The 19,573-nt window shown below is 41.6% G+C and overlaps 1 protein-coding gene across 5 annotated transcripts in view; it reads left to right on the forward strand.

Annotated features, from left to right (window-relative positions):
- The window catches only part of tenm3 (teneurin transmembrane protein 3), a 398,597-nt gene that overhangs the window by 198,461 nt on the left and 180,563 nt on the right, over positions 1–19,573 (forward strand). Inside the window, exon 2 of one of the 5 annotated variants that reach the window (XM_061772053.1) lies at positions 5,457–5,618. The exons of the other annotated variants lie outside the window; for them this stretch is intronic. Coding sequence (XP_061628037.1) covers positions 5,465–5,618 — 154 coding nt within the window. The 5' untranslated portion in view covers positions 5,457–5,464. The remainder of the gene's footprint in view (positions 1–5,456; positions 5,619–19,573) is intronic. 5 annotated transcript variants of the gene reach the window in all.

Here is a 19,573-nt window from a genome sequence, read left to right on the forward strand (position 1 = left end):
TCTGCTCTTATCAAAGTGCTAAATGATATAAGGTTGAATACTGACTTGGGAAAGGTGTCAATTCTGGTCTTCTTGGACCTCAGTGGGGCTTTTGATACGGTAGATCATAATATACTGCTGAACAGGTTGGAAACGTGGGTAGGACTAAATGGAACAGTCCTTAAATGGTTTCCTACCTGGAGGAAAGGAGTTATTTTGGAAGTGTTCAATCTCATTGAATGGCAATGACCAACGGGGTCCCTCAAGGGTCAGTTCTTGGACCCCTCCTGTTCTGCCTGTATATGCTACCCTTGGGTAAAATTCTTCAGAACTTTAATTTTGACTGTCATAGCTATGCAAATGACACACAGTTATATCTAGCAGTGTCTCCAGATGACTACTGTTCAATTGAGGTGTTGTGTCAGTGTCTAAAACAGATAAATATCTGGATGAGCCAAAATCTTCTTAAATTAAACCACAACAAAACTGAGATAATTGTTTTTGGCAATAAAGAAAAGAGGATTGCTGTTAATAAATACCTGGAATCACTCTTTTTAAAAAACAAAGACCAAGTCCGAAACCTTGGTGTTCTGACCTGACTTTCAACAGTCATATCAAATCAATTACTAAAACTACCTTCTACCATCTGAAGAACATATCCAGAGTGAAGGCTTGCATGTGTCAAGTAGACCAGGAGAAGCTCATCCATGTTTTTATCTCAAGTAGACTTGACTATTATAATGGTCTTCTGACTAGACTCCCTAAAAAGAGCATTAAACAGTTGCAGCTCATTCAGAATGCTGCATCTCGGGTTCTGACCAGAACAAAGAGGTCAGAGCATATTACTTCAATTCTGAAGTCTTTACACTGGCTTCCAGTCAGCTTTAGAATAGATTTTAAAGTTCTGCTACTGGTCTATAAATCGCTAAACTGTTTAGGGCTTGAATACATGAATGAAATGCGAATGGAATATAAACCCAGTAGGGCTCTGAGATCGACAGACTCAGGTCAGATAGTGGAGCACAGAGTCCAAAGCAAACATGGTGAAGCAGCATTTAGCTATTATGCTGCACACAAATGGAACAAGTTGCTAACAGAAGTGACGTCAGCCCCAAGTGTGCATGTTTTAAGTCAGGGTTAAAAACTCTTCTTTTTTCCCATGCTTTTTAGAGCATTTCCACTTTTAAATGATATTTCTTGCAATGTACGCTGTTTTAATTGTATTTTTTCTTTGTATTTTTTTTCTCTTTGTTTTAAAGGTTTATAAGCTGTTTTTGTCTTTGGTTTCAATGCTTTTAATCATGTAAAGCACATTGAGTTACCTTGTGTATGAAATGCGCTATATAAATAAATTTGCTTTGCTTTGCTTATAATACAGTCGGCGCGATCCACTCTTGTTGTCGTCGCCACGGTAACGTGTGGATCCGGTCGTATTTGAGTTGACAAGATAAAGCCCAATTGTAAAAAACAGGATGCGGTGGTATCGGAATACAAGATTTTATCGCAGTATTCTGACATAGTGGAATCGTGAAAGAGCAAATTTGTCTTGTCGTCTGATTCGGGCATTACATGTTGTCTGTCACAGACGTGTTGTCTGTCCCACACCGCCGACATGTTTGTGCAGTCTTGCTGTTTTTACCAAAGAATGAGCATGAACTAACATAAGCTTTGAGGCTATCGGTCCACATCGAATGCATGTATACGAATGAATGTCCTTGAATAATACAACTCATTTTAAAATCATATATATGAATATAAAATACGCCCGACTTGGTACTCTTTACTCACAGGTCAAGGATATAGAGTGACTGTTTAAACTTTAGTCTTGGCAAATCAACTGCTTATGGTTCAAAACACATTTCATGCTGCTTGGAGTCAAATCAAGACAAACAGTCCTCAAAATCTCGCAGCTGCGCTTGTAAAGATGAAACACTGACACAGACATTAAGGCATACATTTGGAATAATTCGGCAGAGTTCGTAAAATATCAAAACAGACATTTATCTTTCGTTAACAAACAGCTGAATGGAAGTTCACTGGTTGGTTTGGGAATGATGCAAAATGTTTTACACACCTGGATTTGGGTATCCTCTGCCATTCCTCCTTGCAGATCCTCTCCAGTTCTCTCAGGTTGGATGGTGAACGTTGGTGGACAGCCTTTTTCAGGTCTCTCCAGAGATGCTCAATTGTGTTTAAGTCAGGGCTCTGCCTGAGCCATTCAAGAACAGCCATTCAAGAACAGCCATTCAAAAATAACCTGGAATTATATTAAAAAACTATTGGGTGTCACACAAAATAACAAAACAAAACTAATGCAAATTCAATTAAATGGAAACATCCTGATGGAATCTCAAGTGATGGCTGATGCTTTTAACAACTACTTCATTGAATCTGTGTCAGAAATCTCTTCTAAGTTTGCAGTAAAACAAATGAAGGAATACCCTGCATTGTCTACAACGCAGTTCTTTACTATTACAAATATTACTGAGACCAAAGTTATCGATTTAATTCATTCACTCAAACCATCTAAGGCAAAGGATGTTTTTGGAATGGACACGAGCATGCTCAAAGATCTAGGTTCAACTCTTGCTCCTCCTATTGCCTCAATCATTAATCTTTCAATTTCATCTGGTCACTTTCCAAAGGCCTGGAAATCTGCTATTGTTACCCCTGTCTTTAAATCCGGTGACTCAACTTCTCTGAATAACTACCGACCTATAAGCATTCTTCCGGCCATTTCCAAAGTTGCAGAAAAATGGGTGTCAGAGCAGATTGTCCATTATTTAATCAGCAGCTCCCCCTCTCTCCACGCCATGCAGTTTGGTTTCAGATCCAAGCATTCCACTGAAATGGCTACATGCCTCTTCATTGAGAAAATAAAATCTTCTCTCGACAAGGGTGGAGTTGTAGGGGCGGTGTTCTTGGACCTCAGGAAAGCTTTTGATACAGTAAATCACTCTGTTCTTCTTACCAAGCTCTCAAAATTTAACTTCTCTCGCAAAGCTGTGAGCTGGATTGAATCATATCTGCATGACCGAACACAATCTGTATCAGTTAACAACTGCAGATCAGAGTCTCTTAGGCTAACCTCTGGAGTCCCTCAGGGATCAATATTGGGCCCCCTTTTATTTAGTCTTTATATCAACGATTTGCCCACTGTTTGCTCTGAAGCAGAGTGCGTAATGTATGCAGACGACACAGTTTTCTTTGTTCATGGTCGCTCCAAAGATACTGTTGCTGCTAAACTCACTAATACAATGTCCTGTGTCACAACTTGGTTGCAGGAGTGCTGTCTACAGCTAAACGTTTCTAAAACTGTAGGCATGTATCTCACTAAAACAAATAGAGTATCACCTGACCCCGACATACTTGTTAATGGAGAAAAAATGCAAATTGTCAGCCAATACAAATATCTTGGGTTAATAATTGATTCACAGCTTTCCTTTAAAGCCCATATTGACAAATTGTGTAAAAATATCAAATTAAACCTCGCAAATTTTCGTGCAATTCGGAATGAAATGTCAACTGAAGCTGCAAAAATTTACCTGCATTCGATGATTCTTAGTCACTTTAACTATTGCATAACCAGTTGGTCCCAGGCTGGTCAGAATGCAAAAAAACCATTGGAAGTTTTGTACAAACAAGTAATTAAAGTGATGGATAAAAAACCAAGGCACTATCATCACTGTGCAATTTTAAAAAAATACAGTCTTTTAAACTGGGACCGTCTTCACATATTTGCAGATTTAAATTTGATTTATAAAGTACTGCATGATCTGGCCCCAGCTCCTCTGGCTGAGTTCATCAGCCAAAGAAACAGCTCTGAGCGTGTCACTCGAGGCTCTGTCAGAGGTGACTGTCTCATTCCTCTGCGCAGGAGCACTTTCAGTAAGTCAGCCTGGTCAGTGAGGAGCGCTGGTGAGTGGAACTCAGTACCTAAGGAGGTTAAACTGCTTACAACATACAAGGCCTTCACAAAAAAACTGAAAATGTGGCTAGTTAACACCTATAGCTGCCAACACTAAAAGACAAGTATGTTATGTTGTCTTTTTGTTATGATCAAAAAAATTATGGTTTTATTCTCTCTTAATAGTATAGTTTGATTATGTATCCTGTATTATAATGTCTTGTAGATGTATTTTACTGCTTTTTTACATCATGGCCAGGGGACTACAGATGAAAACTAGCCTTCTGGCTAATTCTGGCTTTTTTAACCATGTGTACTTCATGTGTTTTATGAAATTGCATTGTCCCCTTTCAAAAATAAACTGAACTGAACTGAAACAGTGTGCTTAGGTTCATTGTCTTGTTGGAAGGAAAACCTTCGGCCAGTCTGAGGTCCTGAGCTCTCTGGAGAATGTTTTTGTCCAGGATATCCCTGTACTTGGCCGCATTCATCTTTTCTTCGATTGCAACCAGTCTCCCTGTCCCTGCAGCTGAAAAACACCCCCATAGCATGATGCTGCCCCATAGCATGATGCTGCCACCACCATGCTTCACTGTTGGGACTGTATTGGACAGGTGATGAGCAGTGCCTGGTTTCTTCCACACATACTGCTTAGAATTAAGCCCAAAAAGTTTGATTTTGGTCTCATCAGACCAGAGAATCTTATTTCTCACCATCTTGGAGTTTTAGCAAACTCCATGCGGGCTTTCATGTGTCTTGCACTGAGGCGAGGCTTCCGTGGGGCCACTCTGCCAAAAAGCCCCGACTGGTAGAGGACTGCAGTGATGGTTGACTTTGTAGAACTTTCTCCCATCTCCCGACTGCATCTCTGGAGTTCAGCCACAGTGATCTTTGGGTTCTTTGTTATCACCAAGGCTCTTCTCCCCTGATTGCTCAGTTTGACCGGACGGCCAGCTCTAGGAAGGGTTCTGGTCCTCATTTAAGGATTATGAAGGCCACTGTGCTCTTAGGAACCTTAAGTGCAGCAGAATTTTTTTTGTAACCTTGGCTAGATCTGTGCCTTCCCACAATTCTGTCTCTGAGCTCTTCAGGCAGTTCCTTTGACCTCATGATTCTCATTTGCTCTGACGTGCACTGTGAGCTGTAAGGTCTTATATAGACAGGTGTGTGGCTTTCCTAATCAAGTCCAATCAGTATAATCAAACACAGCTGGACTCCAATGAAGGTGTAGAACCATCTTAAGGATGATCAGAAGAAATGGACAGCACCCTAGTTAAATATGAGTGTCACAGCAAAGGGTCTGAATACTTTTGGCTAAGTGATATTTCAGTTTTTCTTTTTTAATAAATCTGCAACAATTTCAACAATTCTGTTTTTTTCTGTAAATATGGGGTGCTGTGTGTACATTGAGGGAAAAAAATGAACTTAGTGGCTGCAATATAACAAAGAGTGAGTGAATCATCATCATCACGAATCCCATAAACAATCTTTTTTATTGTTATTGAAGCTCATATCTTTATTCATTGAACTCCTCATTTTCATTTTCATTTGGGCCTTTTCTTTTTCATAGGTTTCCCCATGCCCTCTCCCTCCTGTCCATCATCTGTCATTGACCAAACACATTCAGCCAGTCTACATGACAACCCAGTGTTATGTGACATGGCTGAGCCAGAAGAAGAGGAGGCGGAGCGAGTGGATTATACTGCGCGATTGTACTTACCTGTAAACCATGGTAATTAACTATGATGTTTTCGTTCACAAACATTTAAGCGCCTTCCTCTGTCTTGCTTCATGGTCTGAAATGAAACATCTCAGCATTATTCCAATGCTGTTAGCCTCTCCACAGTTTACTTTAATTATTTACTGTCACTGTCATGTTGAGGTTTTGTTGTGGAGTGTAGGCAAAAACAGCAGCTAATTAGTTAAGGCATAAATGCAGGGGTGGTCTAAAAAAAGGGATTTATTTTGGAAAAATGGAAAAGAAAGGTACTTGGTAGCAAGTCCAAAAATGTAATAGTCGAGACATGCAGTAGGGGATAGACTCACTATCAAAGATGACAGGCAAGAGTACACACAACAAGGGACAATGATCAGAAAAAGAGTCAACAGACACTAAATGCAAACAGACAGAGACAAGTGGCTGAAGAGAGATGATTGGTGGAAACAAGGGGAACAGAACTGATGAGATCAGGTGGAAACAAAGATGAACAGACAGGCACAAACAGGAGACACGGGAACAGAAAGCATCAGATAATAAACTGAAACACAAATGATAACAAAAACAACAACAAAACAATAAACAAAAAGAAAACATGAGAGTCACATGTAATTTATATATATATATATATATATATATATATATATATAGTGTAATATATATATATATATATATATATATATATATATATCATCTAATTTCAACGTATTTCGAAAGAATCCAGTCTGTCTCGTGCTGAGGCAGTTTGTTCCATAGTTTTGGAACGGCAACAGAAAAGGCTCTCTCCCCTCTGAGATTCAGCCTGGCTTTAGGGACAGTCAGGAGCAGCTGGCTATAGCTGACATGAGACAGTGAGTGGTTTCGTAAGGTTGGAACTCGGAGAGGTAGGGCAGGGCAAGATAATCTTTAATGATTTAAAAGCAAATAAGATAATTTTAAAATGAATCCTGAAGTCCACTGGCAGCCAGTGCAGCGAGGCCAAGATGGGGTAAATGCACACAAATGTATGTGTACCAGTTAAAAATCATGCAGCAGAGTCATCCGTTCTGTACCATCGACAGATGACTAATGGCAGACACACTGACACCCATGTAAGAGCCCGTTGCAATAGTCCAGCTGGGTGGTGACAAAAGGCATGGCCTACAGTTTCAAAGTGCTGCCTTGATAGGATTTGCTTAAAGAATAAAAAACAAAAATAAGAAAGAAAATCTCCTGGTTTGGAAAAGAGGGACTGACAGTATGTTTGAGTCTGACTAATGTGTCCCCCATTGTGAACACATACTTAGATCTTGGAAATACTTTGAATAAGTTGAATTTTTCGGAATTTAGACTCTCAAATGTGTTTTCGACAGTTGACAACTAACTTTGTTTTTATTCGTAACTTTAAAAAGCATACACTTCAAATTAATGTAAACAAATTCATGACATACTCTTTATTACAAATAGACATACAGTACGTTTTTGAATCAAAGTCTAAGAATTCAATTTGGTATTCTCAAGATCCGTTCTGGTTCCCATCAGGTCATGTTGGTTAGCCAATGACCCTGCATCCATCATTACATATCTAGATGAGAAACAGACCATGATGGTTTGAAGAAAGGAACGAAGACAACCGCAAGTGGAGCCAGAGTAAAGCACGAATGGGGCCTGTATGAAAGGAAAAAAGAAAGGGGGAGCAGATTTGGGTTGAAGCGGAGTGAGAAAAGTGCTGCTGACAGCTGCATGGAATGATGGAAACAGACAGAACGACGTCTGCACATGTTTACATTGCATCTAAACATAATCAGAAACAGCTCTGAAATAGGTCTAAATTATGAACGTGTGTGTGTGTTGTGTATTTGCAGATGTGTGTGGTCTTTTATCCACAAAACTTTCCCTTCTTTACTTCACTACTTCACCCTCCACTGCTCAGCCAAACATCTAAAATATCGCTCTCACCACTTCTTCCACTTTTGAAAAGTTCTCATTTTTCTTTTTCACTCATATTCTTCTTTTTGCCTTCCTTCAGTTCTCAGTTGCATTGCACATTTTGTCAATCTACTGTTAAAGAGGCACTTCAATTGTTATCCTGTCAACTAGAGAAACAGTCCTGCTATAACAGAAAACAACCTTCCTTAAAATGCTCCCACAAAGTAGGAAGCATATGACATGGTAAAATAAATTATTAAATATGTAGATTATATAGACAGTGGCTGAAATACGTATTTAACACGTCACAATTTTTCTCATTAAATTTTCAAAGGTGCTGTTGACATGAAAATAACACCAGATTTTTGGAACAACCCAAGTAATCCATACATAGAAAGAAAACAGAACAAATAAGATCAGAAATTAAGTTGCATGAAATAATGTGAAATGACACAGGGAAAAAGTATTGAACATGCCAACTGGTATTTATTTAATACTTTGTTTGCAATGACAAGTTCAAGACGCCTCCTGTATGGAGAAACTAGCTGCATGCATTGCTCTGGTGTGATTTTGGCCCATTCTTCCACACAAGTAGTCTTAAAATCTTTAAGGTTCCGTGGGCTTCTTTTAGGGACCTTGAGTTTCAGTTCATTCCATAGATTTTTGATTGGATTCAAGTCAGGTGATTAGCTGGGCCATTCTAGCATCTTAATTTTTTTTTCTTTGAAACCAATTGAGAGTTTCCTTGGCAGCAAAAGCGGCCCCACACCATCATGTTCGCACCTCCAAACTTCACTGTTGGTATGGTGTTTTTTGGGTGATGTGCAGTGCCATTTCTCCTCCAAACGTGGTGTGCATTATGGTATCCAAACAGTTCAATTTTGCTCTCATACGACCAGGCTATATTCTCGAAGTATTTAACTGGCTTATCCAAATGTTGTTCAGCAAACTTTAAACGATCTTTGATATGTTTTCTTTTTTCAGCAATGGGGTCTTGCGTGATGAGCATGCATAAAGGCCATGGTGGCGGAGTACATTACTCACTGTTTTTCTTGTGACAAAAGTAACTACTAATTCCAGGTCTTTTTGAAACTCTCCATTGGCGGTCCTTGGCTCTTGGACAACTCTTCTGATTATTCTTTGCACTCCTCTGTCAGAAATCCTGTGAGGTGCACCTGATCGAGGCAAATTTGTGGTGGTATGATTGGCTTTCCACTTACGTATTGTGGCCCAACCGTGCTCACGGGAACGTTCAGAAGCTTACATATCTGCCTGTAACCAATGTCATCTTTATGTTTTGCAACAATTAGTTTGCAGTGGTCTTGATACAGCTCTCTACTCTTACCCATCATGAGATGTGTCTTGACTCACACCTTGGCAATGAGAACGTTTGTAGGTCATCAAGTAGGACTGAAACAGCTGATATTTATTTGCACTGACAAGGGGCTGGATTGCTGTTTGATTATTGATAGATTTTAGGTGTCTTGGCTTTCCATGCCTTTTTACACTTCCCTTTCTTCATGTGTTCAATACTTTTTCCCTGTGTCATTTCACAGTTTTACACACAACTTAATTTCTGAGCTTATTTGGGTTGTTCCCAACATCTGGTGAAATTTTCAGGTCAATAGCACCTTTGGAAGTACATGTAGTGAGAAAAATGGTGACGTGTTAAATACATATTTCAGCCGCTGTGTGTGTGTCTCTGTGTGTGTGTGTGTATATATATATATATATATATATATATATATATATATATATATATATATATATATATATATATATATATATATAGATAGATAGATAGATATATAGATATATATATATACACACACACATACATACAGAGCCCAACAAATGTATACACACATCAGGAAACGGAACACTTGCATAAATATTTGAATACAAAATTTATTCAGACATCACGAGATTAATGCAAATTACGTTTGGCCTCTACAATTATAAGCGGTGCTCAGAGTCATATGTAAGAAGGAAGCATTCGTCAATACGCATTGAAACTGTAATACTGTTATTATCTTTATTATCTGAACCTCATTGCTTTGCTGAACTTTTTATTTTTTTTTATTTCATAAACCAATGGAGGATGTCTAATGGGATACCTTGTGGCCATCTATGATGTATACCAGGGGTAGGCAATTATTGTTTTTCAAGGGGCCATGTGAGAAACTGGAAAGGCTAACCTCAATTATGTTCCATAGTAATTTAATGTATTTTTATCTAAGACTTTGCATTGCTACTTGGTATATGTTGTTATAACTAGGAAATACATTTTTTAAACAAAATGTTAAGCAGTTGTGAAAATTACATTCACTTTATATCACTGTTTAATAGGGTTGGGGATCGAGAATTGAGAACCGATTGGAACCGGGACTAACATTCCAGTTCTCCCGGAATCGTTCAAATTTAACAATTTCGGTTCCCAGTTTCGATGCTGAGTCCTCCGTCCCTGAATAAGAAGTGGCGAAAACCAACAAAGACGAAGACGTGCTTGTGCCCAACGGCGGCGGCGAACAAAAGTGTGTCTTAACTTTGTTAAAATTAATGACCAGTTGCCTCAGTGCAACACTTGGAATTAGATTATATTGTGCAAAGGAGGCTTTCACGATGTGTAGCGTCTGATGCGCTCCGAGCCTCAGCCTGCAGCGCTGAGCTTCAGTCAACTCTCAATCAATTGGGTGAGTGAAAAAATAAAATACGTCTATGCCAACATTGAGACAGCTAACAAGGTAAACGGTTGGTTGCACTTTTGCACTGATGGCTTTTAGCATTTATTTTAGTCTTCAAACCAACGTAAGATCCGATGACAGAAAAACAAAGCTTAACATTGAGCGAAAACTTCACCGTAGCAACTTTACATCACAATGAATAGGGACAAAATTCACATAAACATTGTCTCACAGTATCACAAACACTAACCTTGTGCCTCATCGGTGGGTCAGGGAAGGAATCAACATTTTATAGCATTTGGTTGCATGCAATTAAAAAAAAAAAAAAAAAAGAAAGAAATCACCGGTTCCTTGTAAAGTTGTTTTTCGTCCCAAAATGCTCAGTTCCGGTGCGTACCCTTAAAAATAAAAGGCTACAAGCTTAAAACAGGACGTCAAGTTCAAACTTGCACATATAAACCATTTGACGAGTTAAAACAGTCTCAAATAACGATTTTAACAATGCTGTAACTTTTAGCTGAAACATTAATTAATGAATATTAAGTCAATTGGGTTAGTTCTACACATTGCCTTTTAGGTCATAAGTTTGATAGTGATACTGGTTATGAAGAAGAGTCAAATGTTCATTTTAGTCTATGCTGTGGGCTCCTAAGAAAATGGATGTTCATAATTTGGACACCCTTTATTTAAAGCATGCAAACTTCCATAGCCCTGCCTTTTGAAGCCTCAGCGACGCCAAGGCCATCAGCTCAGTGCAGAATAAGCAACAGAAAAAAAGACATTTCTTTGCAAATGGCAGGATGACGCCAAAGCTTATTGATATTGTCTATACTAAAAGTAAAATGGAGTTCAAACCAAAGCAGAGAGACACAACACATAACACTTAGTGCTTTTTAATACAAGACCGGGTAGACAATTCTCTTCAACACCAGAACTAATCAATGAGCAATTGAATGAAGGAGAGGATGGAACGATTCAGCGTGAGAGGGAAAAAAACACTTCTTTTTAATGCCACACAGGCATTGTGGAGAACAGTATTATGTGATCTATACACAATGACGCACATTTATACAAAGTTGCTAATTTCTAAAGATGCTGTTACATGATGTTTTAAGATATCTAATAGTACCAAGCAGTACAATAATTATAACAGTTAGCAATATTCTTATCCATTTTGAGAAATTTTAAAGATACTGCTTCCTTAACAATTTTCTTTAAGTAGTTTTTTCCCATGAGTTCTTCTGCTGTGAGCCTTTTCAAATGCCTCACCCCAGGGTAAGATTGCCTTTTCTTTGGCTTTGTGGATAAGTGGGTTTCAACCACAGGCTCCCCATATCTGCTAAATAAACAGCCAGCTTAGGTATGTATGCACTTTTATTAAATTATATGTACCTTTGGAGGACTATGGAACAGGATTTAGCGGTAACCAAAATTGTCTTCACACTGCATGTTTGAGTTTGAACAGCCCTTGCAAAGCCAGAATAAATAAAGCCTCTACTCGGTTACATTTTTGCTTCTTTCACATATTTTTAATAAAGTTGCTCTGTACAATACATACAGGAAGTATCCAACCCTCAGTAAGGGTATGTGTTTACATGATTGAGTTAAAATGTTGTTTTTTTAAACTTTCGTGTGTCAAAACAATTCCTGTCCACACAAAACTGCAAAAATTACTGAAAAACACTAATACACATGCATGGCTAGTACCGCATGCTGCTTTTTCCCTATATCTTAAAAGCATACAGTATAATCCTCTACTTATCCATTCAAATCATCCATGCAAACATCCATCAACTTTTGTAGCGCTCATCTTGGTGAGGCTCACGGGTGAGCTGACCCAGCTGACTTCGGACAAGTGGCAGGGACGCTGAACTGGTTGCCAGTCAATCACAGGGTACACATACAGTAGACAAACTACCATTCACACTCATATTCACACTTATTGGCAATTTAGTCTTTAATTTACATTACATGCCTGTTTTTGGAATGTGAGAGGAAGCTGCAGTATCTGGAGAAAACTTGAACCAGCACAGACAGAACACGCAAACTCACCACAGAGAGAATTGATTCAAATCCAGAACATTTTGGTATGAGGCAGACACACTTCATGTACGGCCATGCTGTCAATTTTATACCGTACATAAAGGGCATATATTTGGCGTGAGAATTTTTGTTCTGGGAGTCTCTGGTCGCAGTAAAAGTACACTTTGCTGGAGAAGTGTTATCAAGTTCATTAACTTGATTAGCACATAGCATTAATGATTTGAAAAGCAAATTAAAAAGCAATGTGATGAATTGTAATTCATTTGTTCAACTCAATAAGGCACAAAAGATTTGAGGAGAAAGAGTACCTGTTGACTGTGAATACCAAATTGCTAAACAACAGCTAAAAGATTAAACTAGCTGAGTCAGAAGACCCTCTGACTTAGAGGAACATGGTCTTCCATATTAACCACTTGGCCAGAGTGAGAGAAAATGGTGGGGGTCGGGGTGGTACAAGATGGGGCACCGAAAGCTGACTTGGCAGGAGAAAATGAAAGAGAGAACAAGGGTGAGAGAGTGAGAGACAGGGTGAGAAGGGAGGGTGTATGCGAGGTCAGTGCACTGGTGCTTCAGTAAGCAGAGAAAAATGTGGAACACTGATTAGAGAATGGGAAAATAGAGGTATGAAGACAGTCAAGAAAGATGAAAGTCCATTCATGTCAAAGTTAGCGTTCCAGATGAGTGGAGGACGACAGTTGTTTTGCTCTGAAGAGAAAGGACCAACGCTATGTGGATACTAGAGATGAAACGGTATGAAATTTTCAAATCCTGATTATTATGAACAAAACTATCACGAATATTGGTTTTATTAGTAAAAGCAATGTACATCAATCTAAAAAAAATCACAGATGCAGGCACCGAAAACATGCTGAACACGTCCTAGTACAAAAAGTCAGCAATCCTATGTACTTTTTACTTTTTACTATGTACTGTAAACGACATCAAACAAAGTGACTTTTCATGCATGCAAGACCGCCTGTAATTTATAACTAAGAAGGTTCAATAGTGGTGGGACTCTATTAAAACAATCTAACTAAATATAGGCTTTGTTATTAACCTAATTTAATCAAATAAAATAGTTTTTGACACAATGAACTGTTATTGATAGCTGAACTCCAAAGTATAGTGTGAGAATTCATAATCCCTGAGCAAAACCTTGACAAATTATATTTTAGATAGCTGGGATAGGCTCCAGCAAGCCCGCGGCCCTAATGAGGATAAGCAGTACGGATAATGGATCGATATTATGAAAAGCCCCCAAACATATTTATACGTTAGTAGAGGGGTTTTGTGTGTGTTGTGTGTGTGTGTGTGTTACTGTCTGTGCCTGTGTGTGCGTGTGTAAACGTAATTTTTAAGGCAGAATTAGGATGTTATTTGTAGGATGCAATAGTTGTACTGACTGAACAAATAGATTTACTTGAGCAAAAGAAGGACATCTAAACGAAATAAGGCAGTAATACTGAGCTTATCTTTGAGCGCTAACTCCAAACGTGCTAAACCCAAGATACTGTATGTCTGTTAAGATAATGGTTGAATCTATTTACGTGACACACAATGAAACCATCCTAATGAATGAAGTTTGGTGGGAACATCTGGCTTTATCCTGTTAGCTGCCAATGCTAATGTTGTTGTAGTACTGAGCACACACTGCATCACAGAATACAAAAGAGGAGCCAGCTACTAAGCTGCTTAGGTAGCAGACCCAGGTCAGGTGGCTTTTACATCAGATGCAAACCATGGTAGAGTGCATCAGGAACCGTACCAAGACCACCGCTTCTAGAAGGTCTCAGACCTGCGACTTTGGTTTGCACCAGAGTTCTTTTGCTATGTTGGCACCTTTCCAGTCGTACCACACTACAGGAGAAAGGAACTACAGTTTCATTAAAACAAACTGAAGGGTGCGTGTGTGAAAGCACCCTTAATCGGAAATGATGTCAGCCTATGTTCAGTGAAAAGATGATTTTCATTGACAGAGAGGAAAAGAACCTGACACTTTTGTACCGTGAGATCTCCTTTTTATTGAGTGTTTGAACATCCAGATTCCTTCAGTTATTCATTCATTCATTCATTCATCTTCCATACCACTTATCCTCACTAGGGTTGCGGGCGTGCTGGAACCTATCCCATCTTCTGGGTGAGAAGCGGGGTACACCCTGAACTGGTCGCCAGTCAATTGCAGGGCAGATATAAACAAACAACCATTCATACTCACATTCACACCTACGGACAACTTAGAGTCTTCAATTAACCCATGCATGGTTTTGGGTATGTGGGAGGACACTGGAGTACCCAGAGAAAACCCAGGCACGAGGAGAATATGCAAACTCCACACAGACGAGGCCGGGAGTGCCGGCACGGTGAATGACTGGTTAGCACGTCTGCCTCGCAGTTCTGAGGACCCGCGTTCATCCAGATTCAACAATGTATAAATCACCATGAGATATTCTCCTACTACCTCCCTGCACTTTTGTATTCAGCATCCATCCATTTTATATACAGCTTATCCTATCTAGATTCGCGGGTAAGTAGTCCAGCTGATTTAGGGCGAGAGGTGGGGTAAACCCTGGACTGGTCGCTAGCCAATTGCAGAGAACATATAGACAACCAGCCATTCAAACTCACATTCAAACATAAGGACAATTTAGAGTCTTCAACATGCAAGGTTTTCGGAATGTGGGAAGGAACTCTGAGTAGCCAGAGAAGACCCTCGCAAATACTACACGGGAAATCCAAATCCCGGATTCAAACTTCCAACTACATGTGCTAACGCCTCGGCCACCATGTTTTCTGCATTTTTGAGAAATTGCAACCATTCTAAAACAATAAATATGCTGTTTACCTCTTTGTATCCCTGCAAAGTACTCCTTGATATAGATGCCCTACATTAAAACCCACTGATCTCTCATGCCCTCTTTCCCTCTTTACTGCTGTTTTTTTTCTATCCTTTACGGTCATCAATCCAAGAGCGGCGCACTCCACCTACATGCCCACTAGTAAAGAGAGCCTCTGGCTGTGGAAAGAACCCATGCTTGCTTCTTTCTCCATGCTGGAGACCAGAGGTGGAAGGAGTTTTCACGCTTCACAACCCACGTCTTAACTCTTGTATTGACCTCTCTTCTACTCTCTACAAGTGTTGTTACCTTTTTCCTGGATCTCCTCTCCTGCTCGTCTTGTCTTCATTCTTTCTCAGTGTCTCACTCCTCCTTTTAATCATTCAATTTCTCTCTGCCTTACACCTCTTGCTTTGTTGGTTTTGCTCTCTTTTTATCATCTTTAAATTCAGCTGACCGTTTTTGTTGCTCTTGGGAATTTTGATTGACTTCTTGTGACATGTACAGTTCTTTTTGTAGTCTTTTTTTCTCCTTGTCCGATTATCCACCAACTGTGGTGAACCTTAAAGTACTTTCCAATTCCTACTTTCAACTTTTTTTTTTTAAAATCAGCCGTTAACTTTTTTTGTCTTGACATGTTATCATAATTATGCCTATTTCTATGAATGTGCATATTAATTATCATCTCAGTTTAATTTCTTTTTCAATATTTATTTTGTATGTGATAGTTAATCATGTGAATGATTATCAACATTCACACGTTATTCTGCAACCAAACATTTTTTTGCGGCATTCTACTCTTTCCACATATCTCCACCAATTCAAACAATTCAAACTTCAAACTGTTAAGCTCATTCAGGACATGTACAGAAATATTTATCACATTCCTTTTTCAAAGTTAAATTTCCAAATTTAAGAGGTATTTCAAATTTTTATGCCCTCCTTCCACATTTCTTGACAGATTTAAGCTATTCTTACTTCAAACTGTTCAGTTCACTTCTAAAACTCCAAATTCCTAAATTAAGATATTTTTTACATTTTCTATCTACATTTCTCCACTCAATCAAACCATTTCAACTTCAAAATGTTCAGCTCATTCAGGCTATCTTGGGATCAATTTATCATGTTCCAACAATAAAATCCCACAAAAACATAATATTAAATGTAATGTATTTACCTCCTCTTTCCACATTTCTTGACCATCCATCCATCCATTTTCCTCCGCCTATCCGAGGTCGAGTCGGGGGGGCAGCAGACTCAGCAGGGAAGCCCAGACTTCCTTCGCCCCAGCCACTTCCTCCAGCTCTTCCGAGGGGATCCCAGGCCAGCCGAGAGACATAGTCTCTCCAGCGTGTCCTGGATCGTCCCCGGGGTCTCCTCCCGGTGGGACGTGCCCGGAACACCTCACCAGGGAGGCGTCCAGGAGGCATCCTAAACAGATGCCTAAGCCACCTCATCTGGCTCCTCTCAATGTGGAGGAGCAGCGGCTCTACTCGGAGCCCCTCATGGATGAACGAGCTTCTCACCCTATCTCTAAGGGAGAGCCCGGCAACCCTGCGTAGGAAACTCATTTCGGCCGCTTGTATCTGGGATCTTGTTCTTTTGGTCACGACCCACAGCTTGTGACCATAGGTGAGGGAAGGAACGTAGATCGACCGGTAAATCGAGAGCTTCGCCTTTCGGCTTAGCTCCTTCTTCACCACAACGGACCGTAAAGTCCCCATCACTGCAGATGCTGCACCGATCTGCCTGTCGATCTTCCGTTCCATTCTTCCCTCACTCGTGAACAAGACCCCTAAGTATTTTAACTCCTCCACTTGGGGCAGGATCTCATCCCAGACCCTTTTCCGACTGAGAACCATGGTCTCAGATTTGGAGGTGCTGATTCTCATCCCAGCCGCTTCACACTCGGCTCCTTGTGAGAGTTGGAGATCACGGCTTGATGAAGCCAACAGAACCACACCATCTGCAAAAAGCAGACATGCAATACCGAGTGCACCAAACAGGACCCCCTCCACGGCTTGGCTGTGCCTATAAATTCTGTCCATTAAGGTTATGAACAGAATCAAAGGGCAGCCTTGGGGGAGTCCAACCCTCACCGGAAACGAGTCCGACTTACTGCCGGCAATGCGGACCAAACTCTGACACTGGTCGTACAGGGACCGAAAAGCCCGTATCAGGGGGTTCGGCACCCCGTACTCCCGAAGCACCTCCCACAGGACTCTCCGAGGGACACGGTCGAACGCCTTCTACAAGTCCACAAAACACATGTACTGGTTGGGCGAACTCCCATACATCCTCGAGGACCCTGCCGAGGGTGTAGAGCTGGTCCATTCTTCCACGGCCAGGATGAAAATCACACTGCTCCTGATGAATCTGAGATTCGACTTCCCGATGGACCCTCCTCTCCAGCACCCCTGAATAGACCTTACCAGGAAGGCTGAGGAGTGTGAGCCCCCTGTAGTTGGAACACACCCTCCTTCTTAAAAAGGGGGACCACCACCCCAGTTTGCCAATCCATAGTCACCATCCCCGATGTCCACGCGATGTTGCAGAGGCGTGTCAACCAGGTCAGATCTGTCAGAGGTGGGAGTTGAAACTCCTTCTGACAGGTGATTCTGCCAGAGGTTCCCAGAAGACCCTCACAATACGTTTTGGCCTGCCAGGTCGGACTGGCATCTTCCCCCACCATCGGCGCTAACTCACCACCAGGTGGTGATCAGTTGACAGCTCCGCCCCTCTCGTCACCCGAGTGTCCAAGACATGCGGCCACAAGTGCGATGACACGCCCACCAAGTCGATCATCGAACTGCGACCTAGGGTGTCCTGGTGCCAAGTGCACGTGTGGACACCCTTATGCTGGAACATGGTGTTGGTTATGGACAATCCGTGGTGAGAACAGAATTTGAATAACAGAACACCACTCGGGTTCTGATCGGGGGGGCTGTTCCTCCCAATCACGCCCCTCCAGGTCTCACTGTCATTGCCCACGTGAGCATTGAAGTCCCCCAGCAGAATGATGGAGTCCCCAGCGGGAGCACTCACCAGCACCCCCTCCAAAAAGGGTGGGTACTCTGAACTACTGTTTGGTGCATAGGCACAAACAATAGTCAGGACCCGTCCCCCCACCCGAAGGCGGGGGGGGGAGGCTACCCTTTCATCCACCGGGGTGAACCCCAATGTACAGGCACCAAGCCAGGGGGCAATAAGTATACCCACACTTGCTCGGCGCCTCTCACCGTGGGCAACTCCAGAGTGGAAGAGAGTCCAGCCCCTCCCGAGAGGACTGGTACCAGAGCCCAAGCTGTGTGTGGAGGTGAGCCCGACGGTATTTATTCGGAACTTCTCGACCTTGCACACCAGCTCGGGCTGCTTCTCTGCCAGATAGGTGACATTCCACATCCCTAGAGCCAGCTTCTGTAGCCAAGGATCGGATCGCCAAGGTCCCTGCCTTCGGTCACTGCCCAGCTCACAATGCACCCGACCCCTATGGCCCCTCACACAGGTGGTGGACCCATGGGAAGGGGGACCCACGTTACCCTTTCGGGCTGTGCCCGGCTGGGCCCCATGGGTGCAGGCCCGGCCACCAGGGGCTCGCCTTTGAGCCCCACCTCAAGGCCATGTTCCAGAGGGGGGCCCCGGTGACCCGCATCCCGTCAAGGGAAAACGCGATAAAATAATTTTTCTCATCATAGGGGTCAAACCATTCTAATTTGAAGTCTCATATTCAACATTTGGCGGCATGGTGGACGACTGGTTAGCACATCTACCTCAACAGTTCTGAAATTGCCCGTAGGTGTGAATGTGAGATGCGAATGGTTGTTTGTTTCTATGTGCCCTGCGATTGGCTGGCGTCCCGTTCAGGGTGGCCTCCCGCCCGAAGATAGCTGGGATAGGCTCCAGCAGCCCGCGACACTAGTGAGAACAAGTGGTAAAGAAAATGGATGGATGGATATTCTACATTTCAACAATATACTCAATTCCACAGTATCTCAGTTCAGCTTTAGCTCTTCAGCATCTACAAATAATTTTACAGAAATTACATTCTCCGTCTGCCTAACAGTGCTGAGGACAGGGGTTCAATCCCCGGCCCCGCCTGTGTGGAGTTTGCATGTTCTCCCCGTGCCTGCGTGGGTTTTCTCCGGGGACTCCGGTTTCCTCCCACATCCCAAAAACATGCATACTAGGTGTATTAAAGACTCTAAATTGCCTGTGGGTGTGAATGTGAGTGTGAATGGTTGTTTGTTTGTACGTGCCCTGCGATTGGCTGGCAACCAGTTCAGGGTGTACCCCACCTCCTGCCCAATGATAGCTGGGATAGGCTCCAGCATGCCCACGACCCTAGTGAGGAGAAGCGGCTCAGAAAATGGATGGATGGATGGATGGATAGTTCATTTTATATTCTTTATTCCTCATCTCACTCTTGACTGTGACTGTTGTTCTGTAACATGCACTCAGATTTGGTATATTGAGATAAAATATGGAGCAATTCAGATAAACC

This window comes from Phyllopteryx taeniolatus, chromosome 4, assembly GCF_024500385.1.
Source record: "Phyllopteryx taeniolatus isolate TA_2022b chromosome 4, UOR_Ptae_1.2, whole genome shotgun sequence".
Taxonomy (NCBI): Eukaryota; Metazoa; Chordata; class Actinopteri; order Syngnathiformes; family Syngnathidae; genus Phyllopteryx; species Phyllopteryx taeniolatus.